Genomic DNA, 21014 nt, shown 5'->3' with positions numbered 1-21014 from the left:
GTGGAAGACTTTGACCCGCATGTGGTGCAATGTCCTGTGAACTGAACCCTTGATAGCCTCTTTGGACTACATGCTTTTCACTTTTCATTCGTGCTTTGTGCGTCACAACCACTTTAAGCCATTTGGCAGGGGAAGAAAAATAAATTGTAAATATGGTCAGGACCTCATCAAGCTGTCTCCTATACTGTAGCAATCATGTTTTACTTGCAATACCCTTGCATGCTGATGTATTTCTTAGTTCAATATGTACAGGGGACCACCATTTTGTCAAAGATCTGAAATGTGTGTAGAGGAAGAAGATGCACTGTAATAAACCTGAGAATTTCCCCCATATAATCAATCAGACATTAATGCATTCAGCCTGAAACTGGTCAGTCTTGTCAAATTTGTGGTATGCATTAAATGAGAATTAAAACAAACAAAAAAGTACAGTATATCCTTCAGTTTATGCCGTAGCAATATCGAGGCATTTCTTTCTTTTATATGGCATTAAATAAAACAGACGTCAACAGAGATGTAAAAAAATGTGTCATTTATTCAGTTCATAAATAGAATACGGTGATAAACTGTCAGTTGAAAAGTTAAGTCCATTACAGGCAGGCAGCACCAGGCATACAATTGAAGCACTCCATTTGCGGAGTGCATGCTGCAATAATTAGATTCCACTGCAATCAATGGAACTGACTACACCAGACGCAATAGCAGCGCATACATTCCAAAAAATTAGATCAGTCTTCTAAAACTGTTTTTACACTCCGCTAACAGAACGCTTCAGTTACATGCCTGGTGTGGCCTGCCTGTCAAGAAATAATAGTGTTCACGGCTTGGAGTGACTGTAACATTGAATACATCCAGGGAATTTTAAGATGCTGTGAACACCAATGACTTACTTACAAGTGCAAGGGGACATTAATGTGTTTGTCCCAGAACACATTGCCCCCCTCACAAGCAGTGTTTTGTATGTAAATACAGGACGGAGTAGGTCAGAAGATTAAGACTCACAAGATGTGTCTTTTAGTTTGAAAACCAAACAAAGTCACTGCAGATGGCGTTATTAGATGTACCCTAGCATAGTTCACGTGTTCGCCTTAAAACATTCTGAGAAATCTGAGCTCTGGTGCTGGCGCACTCTGTTGCAGTGTGATCGAACCACCCAGGGACCTCTCAGGCATTTTCATGGGACGTTAAGGAATTTCACACCAGCATGCGTGAAACGTCATGGACTGGACTGGACAAGACCAGCCAGCCAGCTGTCCGCATTGGGTCTGTGCGCACTCTCCGACCACACCCTCCACACTCCCCCGTTCTCTCAGGACCGTCCCATAAAATAAACCCCATAGCACTGTCAAGTCAGACATCTCACACAGTCACTTAGCACAGTTGCACATTTAGAAAATGTTAGTGATCCTCCACTTTTTCTTCTTTTTTGTTGTTGTCCATGTTTGGATGTGAATCTGGTCTTGAGAGTGGAGTGTGAACAACAGGCGAAACCCACATGCACTGGAGACTCGGCCGCCAGGAACAAAGGGAGGAGTTGGAGGGGCTGAAGGAAGCGACGTGAACGCACTGAGCCCCCTTAGTGGACTTCTGTCCCAGGCAGGCAGGCCCAGCCCCAGCCGATTAGGGCTTTCCAAGGGATTGGCAAGGGATTAACGGTGATGAAATCTGGGCGTCAGGACAACACCGGCAGTCCTGCTCACTTTCTCCTCTTGTCTACCCTGCTATCCTCTTTACCTTTCAAGCCTCTTTTCCTCTCCCCTCGTCTCGGTTTAAGTGTCTAAATGCGCCCTTTTCAAAGGGCCTGCTCAATATGGGTACAAGTTGTGGAAACAACCCCCCCCCTTCTCTCTTTCTCTATCACATTTCCCCTCGCTCTGTTGTTCTTCTCAAAGATGAAACAGTTGTCTATCAGGCCCAGAGGCTATTCATGGGGTATCCTCTCGTTGTGTCCTTCTGAATGCAAGTTGACAGGCAGGCAGGATGCCCACTTTAAGGGAACAGGGTCTAGTTGTGCCAGTGTGCCGCTGCCCCTTTTGCCCGGTGCTGTGGCCGTCTCGCCAGCCCTGCTGTCGCCACGTACCCCTCCCGCTCCCCGCTCCACTCGGCTCCTGTCCGTGAAGCTCCTGTGAAGAGAGGAAAGTGAGGCTGAGGATGAGGAGTGGTTACTAGGTGACATGGGTAACTAATGACTAGAATAGGTACAGTAGCTAGGCAACACAAGACTTTCACCCAGCCTGTTCTTTCCAGGGAAAGGCTGTGAGTCCGACAGTAAACCAACGGAATTTTACAGGGAACCTCCACGCACTCTCAATTGTATAGCCACCCTGAGAAAGCCCAGCACCAAATGGCAAGGCACAATGCTGTGTGTGGGTGCACTCACACAAGAGTGTTTGCTGTTATTCAGCGTCATGGTATGAGGGTAGCACCGGTGTTTGAACAGAAGCTGCCCACAAGTGCGTCACTTGCCAGCCATTTGCTTCACAGGCAGCAAGGCCCCTTCAGAGCAGCGCTGAAAAGAGGCCTGCCCGTCAGGGGCCGGTGACAAGCTGAACGCTGGGAACAGCATCCTCTCCATGGACAGGCTCTCTCTCACACAGTGGCTCCCTTTCTGAGGTCCGAGACGCAAGGCGTGGGTCCGCCGAGGAGCTGCCAGCGCCTGGTCTCACCAGAGGGAGAAGTGCAGAGCCGTGCCAGTGGAGAAACAACGAGGCCTCTATCAGAGCCGCCCCCCAATGCTCTCTCATTAAAGAGCGCTCAAATATTTCCCTTGTGCTTCTAGCTGAAGGCCTACACTGTGAACATTGTAAAAAAAACATACTTGCAGCACACACTTTCTGTAGTTGTGGGTTTAGCCAGTGCTGCTGATCAGCTGCGGTTCTAGGGAATCCATGAGATGAACAGTTGGGCTAGTGTTTGAGGCACCTGATAGCTCTGACTTCGCACCTCCTTGAAATGCTATGAGCCCTTAGCCAGAAAGCACTTGAGAAGCACTCAGGTTCTATAAATGTGCCCAGTTTAATTTTCTTCAATATGCTAATCTACAGCTAAAGATAGAGCATGGACATGATTGATTTTTTTCTGGAGTTCTGGATTAGCTGCAGAAAATACAGAATGTCCACTTCTGATAGTTGACATTAACTTTCGATTAGACTGGTTCCCCTTCAAGTCCTTTGTTTGGGGAAAAATGGAGACGAGTATTCATTCACTTGTTCCATGTTAATTGTTCACAGCAGTAGGCCAGAGGATTTAATGAAATAAGGTTGAAATGGCACCTCTTCAGTCATGCCACTAGTTCACTTCAGCTGGTGTGATACTTTTAGCACTTATATTGTAATTGGTGCAACAGTTCCACAGCTCTGTAATAATTAGTTAATGGGCCCCACGGGGCCTTAAGAGCTTAATCCCAAAATTGGAAAACTGTCCGTTTCCAGGCAACCTCCCATTTAATCAAAAATAATAACCGAGGACCTCGGCACAGATCACAGACTGCCGGGGGTGATTTCCTATACCAGAGATACCAGGAAGCTGAAAGACAGATAAAACTGAGGACAAAGTAGGCTATATAAACCTTGTCCGGCACCAATAGTTGTGTTACTAAAGTTGCAAAGAAGAAACAGGTCACACAAAAGAAGAACCAAAACCTGCTGTTGTGTTGTTAACTGTGCACGGGAGGGGAAACAGCTGATCTCTGTTTGGGCCTTACTATGCACAATAAGCGTCAGACTTAACAAGTGTTTGCTGGGTAGAAGAGCTGATGGGTGACACTTGTGAGGGACTATGAGTAGTACTCGTGCATGGCATCGACAAGACATGCAGTGCTATTCTCAGGCAGCGCAGCAAATGAGACAATCTTGTCTTTATTCGGGGTGATGATGGCTGAGGAATCCTACATAAATGATCGCCTAGGCATCACCACTTTAAAGGGTTAAATGAAATGGCATCTGTATGCTTCATATTTAACCATTAGAAATGATTCATGGTGTTAGTTGCATGTTCAAGAAAAAATATGATTATAAAGGCATATCTGTTGTCATCTGTTGTCAGGACAGCATCATCCACAATATTTTATAAAGTTACATTTTCATCAGACTTCTGACATTAAGGTGTCCCTCTACATAAGAGGGACATGTTGTAATGGTGTGAAGGAAAGTCAACCTTTAAAGTTAACAATTAACTATAAAAAAAAACCTTCAGCCAGTGTTGGGATCATTCTGGAGAATTACATAACTTTTGTGGAGGAGCTGATACAGTAGGTCTCTGGCTAACTGCATGAGTTTTATTTCAGGTTAATTCCTCTGTATGGCTTTTCAGGGTTTAGAAATATTGATAAAACAGACATTATGAAGACTACATGTTTGCCTACAAAAAAAAAACATCTATGCGTAAAAGTCATGAAGAGACGTGGGCTCTTCAAAATAACACAATGCATTCCCGTTATCTTACCTCGATTCTCCTGCGCAGAAGAAATGACTATGTTTTGTCCACATTTCTTTTCTGATAGCCTAACTGGCGCATGACTTCATTACAGTATGATTCGACATAGTTTATTTGCTCAACATTCAAGCGTTCTCGCCAGGCGAAGATGGCCTCTTTGGCGTCTCTTGAAGATATGAGGAACGGTTTGTCAGAGGAATATCCCTGTCCATGCGTCATATTCAACACAAACTTCTCTAATAGTGGAGAAGACGTGAGGTTGGAGAACCGATAAAGCTTCTGCAACTCCTCAACGGGGTTCATCACCAAGTCCTCGTAGCGTATCTGCATGTAATTCCTCTTCACCCATGGAGGCGCGTTCATAACGAGCAACATGTCATTCAGCCAGTTATCGCATATGAGTTCCATAGCACTGGCCACATAGCTTTCAGCGCGATTTACCCTGTTATTTGGAACGAGCAGACGTTTATATTTATCAGTCTGCTTCTTGCTTCGAAGTACTTGAATGCTCTCTTTTACCAAGGCTAATTTAGATTTCAGTCGAGAATTGTGCACAGCTCTTGGGTCTCTGAACAACTGGACGATTTGGAGATTCAGAGAGGGGTCTCTCATCAGAGGTACTAACACACCCAAGTCCAACACCCGCACGTCTTTGATGACAACCACAGGATACTTTTTGCACTCTTTTTCTAGCTCTTTAATGTCCTTCGACGTGCATTTACTGCAGACTTCTCCTTGTACTAATCCGACTTCGTGCTTCTTGTACGCGCTGCACAAAGGCTCGGAACAGATCACTTTGTTGGTTTTCCAACCAAAAATAAAAGATGTGCTAATATTGCTTGAGCCAGCGTATAATTTCAAGACAGAAAAATCACAACGGAAAAGTGAATTCATCATATCACGCACAGCTCCTTGCAGACTTCCAGCGTCTCCTGGGTAGAGAGCTTGCCACATATTCCACATCGGTTCGTATAGATAGAATACATCTGGGTGCTGGTTGAACAGTTCCCCCAAAAACGAAGACCCCGTTCTCCATGTTGCATGCAGATAGATATGTGTTTTTGAATGACTCCTGTTGACAACGTCCTCTATTGTGTCCGTGGCGTTGCCCGATTTATCTCCGTTATTCCATAATGCTATTGTATTTTCCAAATCGGGGCACCTTGGCTGTTGCAGTCCATGTTTAACCTGAGCCGATTTAGCCCGGTAATCTAGTACATAGGGAATTAAAAGGAGTACAACAGAATAACCTAAAATTAAGATAATGTATTTTTTCTGTAGTCTTCTCTTCATCTCCACGGCAAAAGAACCGTCTCGTCGATGTTCTCAACGAGATTTGGCGCCCCTGTATGAATAACAACATGATGCGCAACAAAGTTTTCAAGAGTTAAAAAAAGGAAACAATTGAGCCTCGCCCACCGGTGACTCCCATTTTCAAAATAAAAGTCTTTGTCTTATTGTGAAATAAAAGTCTTATTGTGAAATAAAAGTCTGAATGTCCAGTCAGTAGCACCTGCATTTTCAATTTCTACCTTTTCAAGGATATTTTCAGAAAGTTTAAATGATCAAACTATTTGTAACCGTTTGTATATTTGTCGTATTGTTCATGTTATGTGAACTGCCATTTCATTAGCACACTCTAAAAGTTACATACCTGTTAGGCTACCTACTACTGTACCCCATTGACATCAGGATTCCCTATTGTGAACTTTGAGCACCTTTGGTATAGGCACAGGCTATTGGCATACATAAGAAATGCAGTGTTTTTTGCCAGCATCCACCTATTAGGCTACTAAACACATGTCTCCACGTGTACATAATGTAGGCCTACTCCTCATGGATAATTCACAAGCAGAATGTTTTGAAATACATTTTTTGTCATTATTTCTTGAGTTTGTTGTTCTGACATGCCTTTGTAATGCTTAAATCAATAAAATTGACCTGCTGTAGCCTGTGACCCTTTTTCAAACAGAATCAACTTGAAACTTTCATGAGGAAAATTAAGGGTAGGCTACAGTATGGATCTGACACCTAAAAAAATCTAATCAATATAACAATGTTATGGCAGCCCAGTAATTCCACCAGGATTTCCAAACATGGCTGACTTTGCATACAGATTTGTCCACTGTACACAGGTTCCTGAAAAAAAAGTAAACACATTTATTCATGACACACATTCATAAACAATTGCAATGATGGCGACATTATGGTACACCTCTGCAGTATCTTAATAGACCCTGGGGCTCTAAACCGCACTACTTACTGCATTTTTTGCTGTGGGGCATTTTTGGATATCATAGTTTGCATCATGCTCTGTCTGCCTTTCTTACAGCATAATAGTAAATCAATCCACAGACCACTCCTTAGTTTAAGATGATGTGACATTTAATGAGAATGTGAATTAAGACCACTCCCAATTTTATAATAAGATTTGTGCCTGTTGCTACATTTTAATCAGACAATAATCAGAATAAATGTGAACATTTTACTTAGGCAATAAAGGATCATAGACAAGTGTAGTCTGGTTATTTTCAGTAATTTAAACAAACATCCGCTCATAATCATATATAGGCTATGTGATATGTAGGTGATATGTAGGGCCTAAACACATTTTTTTTTGCCAATTTCAACAGAAAGCGAAACATTTTGTGGAACAATTGCATATTGAAGGAAAATGCATAGTGGAAGCGATGTGAAAAAATGTCAAATAAATGCAAAGATATCTTCGTTACTCACTCTGAAAGGGTGTACGGTTTTGTGCAACCCCGAACATATTTTTGGTTGGCCAACCAGTGTTCGACTAGGGCGGAGCGGCAGGTTCAGTTGCCGAGGGAAGAAAACAAATGGATGGTCGTTGTGATGGACTTGAGATGTTGAAGCCTATGCTACATAGCTAAAGAAGCTAAGAACTCTGAAATTGTTTACTGTTGTAAATAGATGGGCATGTATGTTGTGTTACATTTAATGCAATCATACTGGCTATTAGACGTTTATTTGCCTTACAGTCAGTTTCTTCGGGGGCTAAAGCTAAACCCAGCTGTCAATATGCCACCAAACAGTTACTGTTCTGACAGTCAATCAGCTAGCTTGCACTAGTCTTTAGTTTAAGTGAGCACAACTAATTTAGCAGTTAACAGTGGACTGTAACATTATTGTTGTTATATTGTATTAAATCGGGCTGTAAAACGAAGGTAGCTGTAAGTGACTACGATTGCAAACGCTAACGTTATTATGGTGCATTGGACACATAGCTAACCCACTGGAAAGTAGCTTGGCTAGCTAACGTTAGGTTTTTATTAACTACAGCGTTATCCACAACGTAACCTTCTGTAAAATACTGTTTTATAAATGATAACATTACTGAGAAGCTACAATGGCGCACTGGACGAAATTCGAGAAAGAGATGGACCAAGAGACAAAAAATCTGTTAAAGCACTTTACTGGCATACAAAACGAACAGGATCAGAACTTTCAGTTAGCTCTGAAATTCACATGGTCAAATTTTCGGTAAGTGAAGATTGCACATACGCCTTGTCAACAAAAAATGTGCCGAAGTGTTTGTTTTGAGTCATGTGCAACAACAGTAAATAACATGCTATATTTACTCGTTCAACTTTAATCTACGGACAATATGTGAGTCGGGGTTCTACTGTAGCTTGGACGTTAAACTTTTATGTGTTCTGTCATCTCATCACGTTAGGTTTCATCGCTTCCTTGACGTCAACAGCCACAAAGTGCAACGTAAAATAAATGGGTATGTCTCCACAGCACAGTCCGTTGTTTGGCTTTCTGTGTAAGTTATGGCATTTCGGAGGATGTGTTGTAGTGCTGACCAGATATGATTCTACAGGATCCATGAAAAGCTGATGATTCACTCAGACGTGAGCAAAGCAGATAGTTGGATGAGACTGACCAATGAGTTTCTGAACTCTCCCCTCCCAAACACTGAAGGTGTCAAGGTACAGTCTTTCAGTTTGACCCACATGATTAGAAGTAAGTTGGAGAGCCTAGCTCTGTTTCTTCATAGATGACAAAAGACTCACTTGACATTTCTGTGCTTTTGGGTGCTAGACGGATGCTCATCATAGTATACTGGCTCTGCTGCTCTTCCTGTCAGATTCACCATCCAACACCAACTTCAGTGAAAGGCCCAGAATAAAAGAAGCAGGTAATTGCTACAGGGCTCCCACAGGTCATGGGATTTCTGGAATATTGTGGAATTTTGGAAAGTCTATTCCAGACATTGAAAGTCAGGGAATTTGATCATTTTTGGGGCAAAGTCTTAGAATATTGTTCCCTGATGTTGTAGCGGTTTAAAATGTACTTGCCAAACTACATTAATACAAACATTTCGTACACCAACTTTGTTTATTAAATCTCATTTTTTCATCACCCGCTCTAAAAAACGACCATTCTTCTTGCTATGTGGTTGCTCTGAAATCATTGGTCAGTATATGTAGCAGTACCATTCATTATATAGTATATAGTATTATATAGTTTTTTTGTCAGGCAAATGTCATGAAATTTTACATTTGTAACAGCCCTGTTACTGTATTATATGATGAGTAGTAACCTTCACTATTCTAAGTACTAATCTTTGACCTTTGCTTCAATGTCATGCAGTTAAAGAAGACACTTTTGACTGGGCTAAGTATTTATTAGAGGGGGAAGATATTGACACAGGACCCTTTCCAGACACTCCGGTGAGTACATTATCCACCCCCTGTTTTTGTCTTTCATCCCCTGCCAAAACCAGACCCAAACTACTTGAGGATGGAGAAAAGGCCTTCTAACCTTGCAAACGTGCCTTTGATGTTAACATGAATATCAACATTATGTTGAGAGATGGATGGGCCAATAGCTTTGTTGTCCAGACAGAAATCTGATGGCAGTCAATTGAGTCTTAATTGAACATGTTTAGGAAGAGCGCTGCCCCTAAATGACTTTGTAATGCCAAGACACTGACATTAAAAATGCCGGTCAGCGTGTGCAGTCTGACTTACTTCTGCTTAGTATTCAGTAGATTAGGCCTAGCACTTGTGCAAGTAAGTGTGAGTGTGCATTTTCCCCAATTTATACTCAGCTGTTGAAAACTTACAGTCTATAAACTTCTCTGACCCTGAGACCAGACCCTTTCAATCTGTTGTAGAGGGCTTCCGAAAATGAATATGAATATGAAAATAAATCAGACTTTAGCCAAATTGCTCTGCAAAATGTTGACTTTAAAAGTCGTTTTTAAATTGTTTTGTTCGTCGCCAAGTTACCATTAGCTCAATGTTGTTTTCCGTGCCACTGGAATTGCCTCAGGAACACACACGTTTGTTTATGCAGTTGAAAGGGTCTATACAGGGATACAGCCTCGTCAGGGATATAGTCTGGTGTGGTGGTGCCAGTCCAGCTGCTGGCACTCACCCCAATGAGATCCCAACATGCACTACTCCCAGTGAGACGGTTGATGAAAGAAGCGTGTAACCATTCGCACTGCTCTGTTTCTCAGGAGTGGTCTGAAGATGAGAGCGACGAAGACGACAGCCAGCAGCCTCTCAGCAGAGAGGATTCTGGGATACAGGTGGACAGAACCCCGCAGGAGGACCAGGACCAGGCTGACAAAAACGTCTCTGTCTCGTGGACAGGTAAGACCTCCGCATTCACTGAGGATCCTGAACAATGAAAACGGTTGCCCCTGCACCAAATAGAAATAGAAGGGATTACTTCTCACTAATAAGAGACACGGAGAATCACACAAAGGGTTACTTCTTTGAACTTTCTGTGCAGATTAGGCTCATATCTCTGCTTTGAGGGGTGCTCCCTTTCATGTGTGTTATCTCCTTTTTTAATGACAGCCTAACCATTTGCCATGCATACCGAATGTCACGGCTCTTTCATGCTCCTTTGACTCAACGAATAAAGCAAGCAGCTATAGCATTAATGTAATGGGTTTTGGTGATATGGGTCCAGGGGACAGAAATATACTGCTGAAATCATTACTGTAAGTTGAATTCACTAAAAGTGTGTGCTAAAGTAAAACATATCTGATTTATTACAGACTACAATGCATTTAACTGTGTTGTGCTGCATTTTGCTGTCTTTGTACTTGTACTCTGCACAGTGACAATAAAGTTGAATTTAATCTAATCTAGTAATGAATATAATTGAATAATGATTGAAGTAATAAAGTTATCAGTTATATATATGAGATTTTTCTCTCTACATATAATGCAAACATGAATGTGTGTAATTGTGTATATGGTATAGAATTGTGTTCTACGAATGATCACTGATCTGTTTGCTCTGTCAGTGATCTCTGTGTTAATTCATGGATCTCTGGGTTGATTTGGTGCCCTGTGTGCTGGTTTGTTCCCAGTGGGCGAGCCTGATGCCAGGGCGTGGCTGGAGCAGCATGTGGTGACTCCTTACTGGGTGCCGCACAGCCCCCGCTTCCCCCACAGCCTCCACCTGCACTCCAACCTGCTCAACGTCTGGTGAGATCCGCTTTCCGTCCGCACCGTCAGCAGCACACCGCAAACACTGATTGGCTTGATCACAGAACCCAGTGGGCACCTACAGTATTTACCTGATCCGCTGTGCTTTGAAATCTAAACCGCTCTGCTGCGGAGATATCAGAAAACAGCAGTGCAAGAAAGCACCTCATGCTGAATGCCAAATCAGTGCTTGCAAACACAAATGTGTGATCACTGATCCAGAACCAGATTCCGGTTCTAGAACCAATTTTTGTTTTTTCTTTTTTTCTTTGTAGGGACCAGCACTTGTACAACACTGATCCATTGTACCTGCCTGAAGAGAAGGCCTTTGTCACAGAAACTCAAGTGATACGAGAGACTCTCTGGTAAGATTTGAGAAGATTATCATTGATGAACAGGTTTCACGATTAGATGTTTTAAAGGTCTTTGCAGTGTTTCTTCTTTCTTCATAATCAGATGTTACGGGTAGACAACCCATGACTGGGTCATTGTGTTTCTTTCCAGTGAATAAATGAATAAGTCAATGAATGAAGAAATGGTTGCTCTTATTTTTGAGCGGGTATAGCATTGCAGCATAACAAAGTGGCTTTAGAGTATTTGCCAAGGAAAACCGTAGTCTTTCTCGCGGAGGAGTATCAAGTATCGTTGAGATATCTCCCGATAAGGAAGTCACTAAACTCATTCTCCTTTCCCTCAGGCTACTCTCAGGGGTGAAGAAGCTCTTCATATTTCAGCACCATGATGGCAAAGTAGTCGTTCGGAATGACGTGGTGGTCACACACCTCACCAGTGTACGTTTTATTTGTAGTTCATTAAATCATTTACATTTACATTTACATTGGAATGATTTTTTTTTTGAAAGTAGCAACAGCATAAAAAAGGACCGTATGAGTGCATGCCTGATAAAAAATCATAGAATTGTCCAACAGTCAACAGCATGCCTGGTCCAGAGGGACATTTACATGCATATGGCAGTGGTATCCCTTTTTGGATTCTGGGTATGTCTGTTCTACAACTGCCTGTGCTCTGTGCTGTGTATTGATTGTGATTCTGGGTGTGTCTGTTCTAGAACTGTCTGCGTTCTGTGCTGGAGCACATCGCCGCGTACGGGCAGGCTGTCTCCCGGCTCCAGCGTTTCATCGACGAGGTGACGGGCTACAGCACCGAGACCGGGCCCCCGGGGGGCTCCTCTTCGTCCACCTCCTCTTCCTCGTCCTCGACCAAGAAGGGCTCCGAGCCCCCCTTCAGGACCTACCAGGCCTTTGTGTGGGCGCTCTACAAGTACTTCACCAGCTTCAAAGAGGAGCTCACTGCCATTGAGAAGGAGCTCATTGGCAAAGGTGCCCCCTTCTGTTGCTTAACTTTCCCGGCACGACACTGCTGCCCAAGGCAATTAGTGGGCATCCACTCAGATTCACCCTCCATCTCACTCGGCATATTATGGGGGGATTATGGTCTGTGTGGTGATGCATTTCCAGAGTAGAATTACTCGCTGAAACCTATTACCCACAAATGGGAAATTTGTAGCATGGTGCAGGCCTGTCAGCAGAGAAGGGCACTGTGTTTGTTATATGCTTATTTATTATTTGTTTATCTCCTAAATCTGTTCATATTTTGCAATAATGTAAGGTTCAAATGCATGTCAAATGCAAATGCATTTTTTTTGTCCCCAAGATTGATATGGATATTATTTAGTGGTACTTCTATGGTAAGGCCCGGTGGCACAGACTTGCATGCATGTTTTTTTTCCGCCTAGAGGCGCTAGGGCGAAGCGAGACAGCAGTCATTCAACCCGAAATAAGTCAAATAGCCATTCAAATGACTCTGAAGTTGATTTGTTAAGGCATATTAAGCTAAAAAAAAGTGCATAGTTCACCTTTATTTATGCTTTTTCTCCAAACCAACACTGTATTAATAGCTTCAAATAAAGTTGAAAAAGTGGAGAGTGGTATACAGTATGTAGCTTAAATGTACTGTAGTACATGACCTCTGATCTCTGATCTTTTGTCCCGCCCTCTAGACGAGACTGTGACGTTGTCTGCCGTGCTGGAGCGTCTCAAGCCTCACCTGGCCCAGGTGAAGGTGCTGCACAGGGTCTTCTGCACAGGTGTGGCAGATGTGCCCCCTGGCACGCCCAACGTGGTGCGGGCATCTCACCTACTCAACACCCTCTACAAGGCTATCCTAGAGTATGACAGTGCTGGAGAAGCATCTGAACAGGCGGTGAGAATCCATTACTGAACATACTGTGTCTTTGTGTGTTTAAGAGAGTCTGACTAGGTTGTCAATTCAATTTAAAGTTTTTTTAATTGAATTGAATTGAATTGACTATATATCGAGTACAATAGTGTGTGTGTTATTATGTGTAAGTGCATATGTTTTGTGTACAGTATTTGGTATGGCATTGCAGACAATGTGTGCCTGTTGCTGTGGTCAAAAATCTCCAGGATTCGGGTGCAGCATTCGGGTGCCTGGTTTGGGTCAGGCTTGCGGTCATTTCCTGATCCCGCCACGTCTCTCTCTCTCCCGCTAGCTTCCTGTCTTGCTCTTCACTGTCCTGTGTGAATGAAAGCAAAACCCCCCAAAAAATATACTTAAAAAAGAAATCGAGTGGCTGTATGTGAATGCTGACATACCTGAGCACCACAATGCACACAGTCAAAACTGCAGGAGCTTGGGGCAGAGTCGAATTAGTGCGCGGTTGCCCTCCAGGATGTTAAAGTGCACGTCTGCTTGTTTGTGCACCTCTGACTCATGGGTGGTCAATGGGCTTGAGAGGATGAAAACACGAAATACAAAGTGTGTATCTTTCCCTCCTTCTCTTCCTCTTCCTCTCTTGTCCCCTTCCTCCCTTCCTCCTGTGTCCAGGTGGCTCTGCTCTTCTCCCTGTGGGTGGAGACCGTGCGTCCCTATCTGGAGATCGTGGACGAGTGGATTGTACACGGCCACCTCTTTGACCCGGCTAAAGAGTTCATCATTCAGCGGTATGAAATAGCGAGCGCAGCATGTGATCTCATGAGATTAACAGATAACCGATATGAAAGCCACAAGATGCCACTCTGGCATGCGGTAATGCAATTGACAGTGTTGAGATGTGAAAGATGAAGCTGATTCTCACACATTTCATATTTTTTTTTAGTATCCTTACAAATTATTGAAAGAATTCTCAATTTCATCAATTTTAAGTGATTAAATCCAAAGCATTTTTATGCATTTGGTATATAAAAGTAGAAATAAATAAAGCAAGCACACGGCAGTTTCCTTTTACTTTTTTAATCGCCTCAGACGTTTCGGGCTTTACCCATCTTCAGTGAGAGGAAATCGCCATATCTCACTGAAGAAGGGTAAAGCCCGAAACATCTGTGAGGTGATTAAAAAAGTAAAAGGAAACTGCCGTGTGCTTGCTTTATTTATTTTCAATGTTTATGATTTAGTATCAAGTAAGTTTAAGCACCCAGTTCGAAGCACTAAGGTGTTGAGCGTGCTTCTTTATTTATGCACGTATGTAAAAGTGGAGAAACGTAGTCACTCTTGCAGTTTAGTATCACTGTGTGCACCAAAATGAAAATGGACAAGGGAAATCATAGGTTAGAATGACCAATGGAGATCAGAAAGAAAACTAAAGGCAACAATTTGACTGACTGAGTGATCAACAAGTCACTATTAGATAAAGGGTTCCATAATTTTTGTCCAATCCATTTTGTTTAATTCAAATGAGACTTATCCATTGACTCCAAATATATATAAAAAGCCATAGACATGCCACAGACATGCTCACACAAAAGGCAGCGGAGATCAAACATATTTCTTTTCATAGTTCAGATACATTTATGTAACAAGGACTAAATGCTTTTCTGAGATGACTGAAGAAAAATGAGCCAGAGTGTCACCCTTATCTCTGCTTCTATCTAGAACAGTGGTGTTGACTGTGTGTGCTGTGTGCAAGTTAAAAAGCCAAAATGAACTCAGATATCCGCTGTCCTCTTCAGAAAAGGGTTTCTGACCTCATTTTATATTGCGTCTCTTCAAGTTCGAGATTGCATCTTGCTATGTGTTAAGTCAAAATATGCCAAATGTAGACCTTTTTCCAGTTTTCATGTGAAGTGAATGTATTCATTTGATCAGACATGTCCTGCCTGTTGTATACTACAGTAAGTAGCTACTGTACATATACTATATATATCATTGACTCATTGTCTAGCTCTTGAAAATCTCACCTTTTCTTAAGATAAACTTAATATAACTGAATGTTACATTTCGTTGATCTGTTGAAGAAAGAACCCCCCCCCCTCCTTTCTTTACTGGTTTCTTTCATACTCCTTGTTTATACATGTCAATAAAAAAAATATATATATATATTTAAAAAAGGAACAATCACACACATCATCTGTCACTCATTGAGTTGTTTCCATCCCCCTTCCATCAGGAACAAAGACGTGCCCGTGGACCACCGGGACTTCTGGTACGCCACCTACACCCTGTACAGCGTGTCCGAGGCGGTGGACGGGGGCGAGGAGCGGCTGAGCGACGCGGCCAGCGGGAGCTCCGGAGGCGACCAGGCCGGCGGCGGCGGCGGCGGTAGTAGCCGCCAGCACACCATGGTGTCCTTCCTGAAGCCCGTGCTCAAGCAGATCATCATGGCCGGCAAGTCCATGCAGCTGCTCAAAAACCTGGACTGCAAGGAGGCCGAGCAGCACGAGGGATCGGCCAGAGGTGGGTGCATGACCGCCGTTAGATTGATGGGGAAAAATAAATGAGATGAAATGCCCAGAGGTGGGCGTCTGACCACCATGAGATAAATAAATGAGAAATTAGTTGTCTAGAGGTGAGTATGTGACGTGAGATAGGAAAGCGGATGAATGAGTCAAGGGAAGACTGACGAAGTCTGTGGTGTTACTCATGGTTTGTGTCGTTTTTACATATTAAAGGTAAATAGTTTTTTTTTTCTTTTTTTTTTCAGTGAGTGGTTAGAGCTCTCTATGTGAGCAAAGCACACAATGTTGTTTCCATACAAAGTAGTTTTGTGCCTGTTTTGCCTGTGATTTGTTCTTTTAGTTGGATACAAAAACATTTGTTTCCATTAATGCATTGAAGGCACAGGGACATTTGATAACATGTGTCCACACACACACACACACACACACACACACACACACATACACACATACATTTTAACACCTTTTAAAGTCCTCACAATGTGTTTAGTTGTTTAAACACAGCTCCCTCACACACACAGATGCAGAGAGGAAGAGCTTGTACACACTCTTCCTGGAGTCGGTACAGTCACGGCTTCGCCGAGGAGAGGAGTCGCCCGCGGATACGGTCACCGAGCAACAGGCCACCAAGAGGAGCCTCATCAAGATGCAGTCCATTGTGGCACGGCATCTGGAGCTGGAGGACATCCACGACCCCCTGCTGGCCATAAACTTTGCAAGGTCATTTGCATAGTCAACGTTCATGCAAAACACACACACACCTCTTACACACACGGAGTAGAGTACTGTCTGAGTGGTGACCAATGCATCTCAACAACCATGTTTACATTATAGGATGTGGTTAAACTACTTTCTGCTGCATATGAATGTGTTATAATTAGTAACATAGTTAACTTACTATGAATATACAGTAATAAACAAATATATATCTATATAAAATACAAATATATAGTAATTTAATGAACTTGATACTGAACTGATACAATTAACTTATCACATATATACAAATGTATACGATTATACTCTTCTTTGGTTTGCTATGGTGGCAGAATGCCTTTTTGAATGTACAACTGGCTCTCTGGTGACCTTAAGTGACTGTTCCTTTTCTCCATTAGGTTGTACCTAGAGCAGAGTGACTTCCACGAGAAGTTCTCCGGTGGCGATGTCATGGTGGACCGCTCGTCTGAGTCGGTGACGTGTCAGACCTTTGAGCTGACGCTGCGTTCCTGTCTGTACCCCCACATTGACCGCAGGTACATCGAGTGCTGCGGGAACCTCATGAGGACCCTGAAGAAAGATTACAGGTGAAGTTCGAGGCTGTTGTTGAAATTACTGGAATACACAGTATTTTTCTTAAACTTGGAGTGCATGTATAACACTATAATTAACTGTTCATTACTGCTAAACTGTTTTAGTGAGTGGTTTTTGTATTGCATGCCATGCAACAGTAACTGCATCTCAAATTGTCTCTGTACACTGTTGAACATGTTTTTTCCTAATGACTTTGAAGTGCATATTCTGGTAAACTCTGTTGCGTCATTAGAGATGACCCATTTGTCTTTTTTTTTTTTTTTTTTAAAGCTCAGAATCTTGTTTACACTGCCTCTGTGACTTCTAGGTTGCTGGAGTACCTCCAGGCCATGAGGAATTATTTCCTGTTGGAGGCGGGAGACACCATGTACGACTTCTACACGGCTATCTTTGATAAAGTGCTGGAGAAGGAGAGCTGGCAGCAGCTCTCGTTCCTCAACGCTCAACTTCAGGAGGCAGTCGGACAGCGCCACCCAGAGGACAGCAGCAGGTACTGCACCTCTGTCCCAGCTCCATTTAAATCTGATATCTAACTGTAAATAATTAATCACAGCTAATCCGTAACCTGCTCTTAGTTGATCATTCAATATAGTAAAAAACTTTTTTTTGTCTTACTTCACGGGATTGTTTACCTCATTATATTCATTATATGATGTTACATTTCCTGCAGATTATCAATATTTCTGGAAACTATTGACCCTGCCAGAAAAAAGCAGCCAATCAATAACCTCGATGGACTCACGCTTAGTTATAAGGTAATACTCCTCATTGTTCTTTATTGACAAGTGTTGTGTGGAAAATCTAAAACAGTAATAATGAGGAATTAGTAAAATGTCAATAGGCGCTTTTAAATGACCTCAGGCTGTTTTTGACCATACAGGTTCCCTGGCCAGTGGACATCGTCATCAGCTCTGAGTGCCAGAAGATTTACAATCAAGTCTTCCTGCTCCTTCTGCAGATTAAATGGGCGAAGTACTGCCTGGACACACTAAGGTTCAGTGGTATGTACCGTCTGGAATTCTCTCTTGGTCTCTAAGTCTGGCCTATTTTATGAGCATTGGTGAAGAACAGCTTATCTCTAAATGTCCACACTCTGTTTAGCCACAATTCAATTGTCCCATTGTCTTTCTTTATGATCTCAGGCCAAGACATGAGTCATGCTTTCTGATTCGTGATTGCATTGCACATTGCTGGTCTATTCTGTGCGTGTCAAACTAACACGTTGGGTGGTGTTGCGCTCTCTCAGATCTAACAGTCGCTGCTAAGAAACATGAGGGGGCGTCGCCCGAAGAGGAGCCCACCAAGGAGGCCAAAGAGCCTGTTAACCAGCAGATCCACCGCATGTTTCTGCTACGGGTCAAACTGATGCACTTTGTCAACACCTTGCACAACTTCATCATGACCAGGGTAAAGCCAGCGTTCAATGTGTTAACGCTGTTAAATGGTATTGTTTTCTTCTCCCCCCTGTATTGAATAGCTCAGCTTTAGATGCTTTATGCATGCATAGATGTTATCGCTGTACTGCCTCTTAGAATCACAATATCTTTCTATCACCTTCTTTCTGTGCGGACAGATTCTACACAGTACTGGGCTGGAGTTTCAGCACCAGGTGCAGGAAGCCAAGGACTTGGACCAGCTCATTAAGATCCACTACAGATACTTGTCCACCATCCATGATCGCTGCCTCTTGAGAGAGAAGGTGTGTGTAGTCCACCTGCCACCTCAAGCAATCAGATATCTGGGCCAGACAGTCTGGGCCAGCCCTTCAAATCTGTGATAAGAAATGATTGCCAGTGATTATAGTTCATGAATACATTATGCTGTCTCTAACTATTAATAGCAATTCATGTCTTGCCACTGTAATTCAGAATTAAGAAATTAGACGTTCTGTCTTTCATTATGCATCAATATACATATCAATACATAATGTATTCGTACTGAAACAAGGCAATTTGCATGCCAATATGTTTTAGCAATTGGGTATTTGTTCTCCAGATTGGCTTTGTTAAGGAGGCCATCATGAAAGTGCTGAACCTGGTGCTCATCTTCTCCGATCGATGGCAGGCTGGATTTGGGGCCTGGAAGTAAGTTTGATCTTTAAAAGAGCGCGCCAACGTTTTGGGACTTAAGCTTATTCACTGCATTCCCCAGAGTTAGATAAGTCGATACATACCCTTCTCATTTCCATACGTGCCGTTATTCGGTCTGATGCACCCACCTCTAGCCTAGCTTAGCACAGGTGCCTCGAAGTGGCCAGCTTCAGTAGCCTACACCTCCTAATAGTGACAAAGGAACTCTAATATTTTTCTATTTAACATCCCGTGATTTATTACAAAATGTCAAATGAGACCGCCATTTTGTAATTACATACTTGGTACTATGTTCCCATTCAGGCAAAGCTCTGCTGCTTGGGCGGAGTGATTTTCAGTCAGCACCTAAAAAGCTCTGGTGTTACTTCTTCAAACCCCAAGGAGCAGTGCTTTGCCTGAATGAAAACATAGTTCCAAATATCAACACCCCTTTGGACCACATACAGTATAGAGAGTTCCAATGATCAGCTACCAAATGCAAATGCTTGGAATGACCTCCAGACCTTTTATCTGCTTCATTTGTCAGGAAATAAAGGGGAAATAGGGCACAAATGGCCATAGCACAGCTTATAAGTCAACTGTCCAATTACTTTTGAAGTGAAAAAATGGGGTGACAATATTTAAAAATGCTTGTAGTTTCTAAACGGCTCATGTGATTTGTGTTCAATGCCTTGAATTAAAGATGAAAATGTAATGAAGATGTACTCTTCAAGCACGTCGTCATTGTTTTGCTTTAGATCCATTGTGGTGCTGTTAAAAGGCAAAATAGCAAAAATACTCACTGTCCAAATGCTGATGAACCTAACTGGACTGGAATGATTCTTGATGATTGAAAATCATGATCGTCTCTGAGTTGTCTGTGACAGAATTGCTATTGTTTTAGGATTGAGTCCATCGCCAAAATGGAGTCTGACTTCAAAAGCTGTCATATGTTCCTGGTGACTATATTGAACAAAGCTGTCTGCAGAGGCTCTTTCCCCCACTGTAAGTCCACTCTCTTTTTCTAGTGTGTAGTTTCCCTTGATGTTTTGTTTGATTATTCACTAGAGGGCACTTATAGTATTATCCATCTACATACTATTGAGTGCATTCCTCAGAGTGAGCTGACATTTTAGAATACTGTAATTATATTTGTATGCACAAAGACAACTTCTGCTACTTATTGTTTACTCAGATCTGCCACCCGTGGGCTTTTTGGCTTGGGCTAAAATAACTTTCAGATAAAAGACTAGCCAGTTCTGCCCGGCTTCACATAAAGGCTCAGAGCCTACAAGAAACTCTACTGTGTATGATGACGCAGTTGCTTCAGCCGTCACGGCATCTATTTCCCATTTATTTGTTTTGGGTTATTATTTGGTACGGGTTTATTTATGTCCTTGAATAATGAGGAATAATGTGGAGTTTAATTTCCTGTGCTTTTCTTCTTTGTCTCCAGTGGAAGCATTGGCGCTGTCTCTCATGGCAGGGTTTGAACAGTGTTGAACGCCTCCACCGTCGCCAGCTGTCCTCTCCAGCTACAGCGTCCATCCCAGTCCAGTCTGCATCCCCTCCAGTGCCCATGCCTCTCATGAGTCCTGTGTGCTGTTTACTGTCCAGCTGTATGACAGCTAGCCTACTCTGCTGCGCCCTGTGTTCGTCTCCACCAAATGATGTCTTACACATGATGTCATAGCACATGAGACTGGTGATGTCAGTGAGGCTAGATTGGCACATAAAGTCGAGCAATGGCCGTGTGGGTGTTTGTCCGCCCTGGGAAAAGAAAGGAGAAATGAGGAATAAGAAAATGTATAAAATGAAGAGTGTAAATGTTTAGTTTATAAAAGTTGTTGCTGCTTAAAGATGTTTGTCCTATTGGAAGTCCTTCTCATGTATGATAAAAACTATTTGTTACCTGTGAATTATTGTGTTGTGTTACTTGTTTTAATGTTTAATAAGTGTGGTGTTTATTATGATGTACATATTACATTAGTCACTTGAAGAAT

General features: G+C 42.6%; 2 protein-coding genes across 2 annotated transcripts; one reads left to right on the top strand and one right to left on the bottom strand.

The window, feature by feature from the left end:
* Positions 1–516: 516 nt before the first annotated feature.
* On the bottom strand, positions 517–5769 carry chst7 (carbohydrate (N-acetylglucosamine 6-O) sulfotransferase 7). Its single transcript, XM_062557053.1, has 2 exons — positions 4444–5769; positions 517–2123 (listed from the first exon to the last, which is right to left on the bottom strand). Exon 1 carries the CDS (start codon positions 5725–5727, stop codon positions 4471–4473), a length of 1257 nt encoding a protein of 418 aa, XP_062413037.1. The 5' UTR covers positions 5728–5769; the 3' UTR covers positions 517–2123; positions 4444–4470.
* A 1504-nt stretch (positions 5770–7273) lies between these two features.
* On the top strand, positions 7274–20985 carry tubgcp5 (tubulin gamma complex component 5). The gene is made up of 23 exons (XM_062557052.1): positions 7274–7941; positions 8135–8188; positions 8285–8393; positions 8506–8602; positions 9058–9137; positions 9932–10067; positions 10799–10916; positions 11192–11281; positions 11614–11707; positions 11986–12256; positions 12937–13139; positions 13785–13900; positions 15343–15629; positions 16153–16351; positions 16747–16935; positions 17250–17432; positions 17613–17697; positions 17823–17943; positions 18189–18349; positions 18516–18641; positions 18938–19026; positions 19916–20016; positions 20468–20985. The coding sequence occupies exons 1-23, from the start codon at positions 7808–7810 to the stop codon at positions 20512–20514; spliced, it is 3090 nt and encodes a 1029-aa protein (XP_062413036.1). The 5' UTR covers positions 7274–7807; the 3' UTR covers positions 20515–20985.
* Positions 20986–21014: the final 29 nt, after the last annotated feature.

The sequence above is a fragment of the Sardina pilchardus genome, chromosome 15, assembly GCF_963854185.1.
Source record: "Sardina pilchardus chromosome 15, fSarPil1.1, whole genome shotgun sequence".
Classification (NCBI taxonomy): domain Eukaryota; kingdom Metazoa; phylum Chordata; class Actinopteri; order Clupeiformes; family Clupeidae; genus Sardina; species Sardina pilchardus.
The sequence above is the reverse complement of the archived record's forward strand: the minus strand, read 5'-3'. Positions and strand labels throughout refer to the sequence as shown.

Excerpts from the sequence above, each read along its gene's own strand:
- chst7 (XM_062557053.1), bottom strand. The coding sequence starts at position 5,727 with ATGAAGAGAAGACTACAGAAAAAATACATTATCTTAATTTTAGGTTAT.
- tubgcp5 (XM_062557052.1), top strand. The coding sequence starts at position 7,808 with ATGGCGCACTGGACGAAATTCGAGAAAGAGATGGACCAAGAGACAAAA. Across the intron at positions 17,433-17,612 it reads CACCCAGAGGACAGCAGCAG|ATTATCAATATTTCTGGAAA; the intron begins GTACTGCACCTC and ends CATTTCCTGCAG. Across the intron at positions 19,027-19,915 it reads GCTGGATTTGGGGCCTGGAA|GATTGAGTCCATCGCCAAAA; the intron begins GTAAGTTTGATC and ends CTATTGTTTTAG.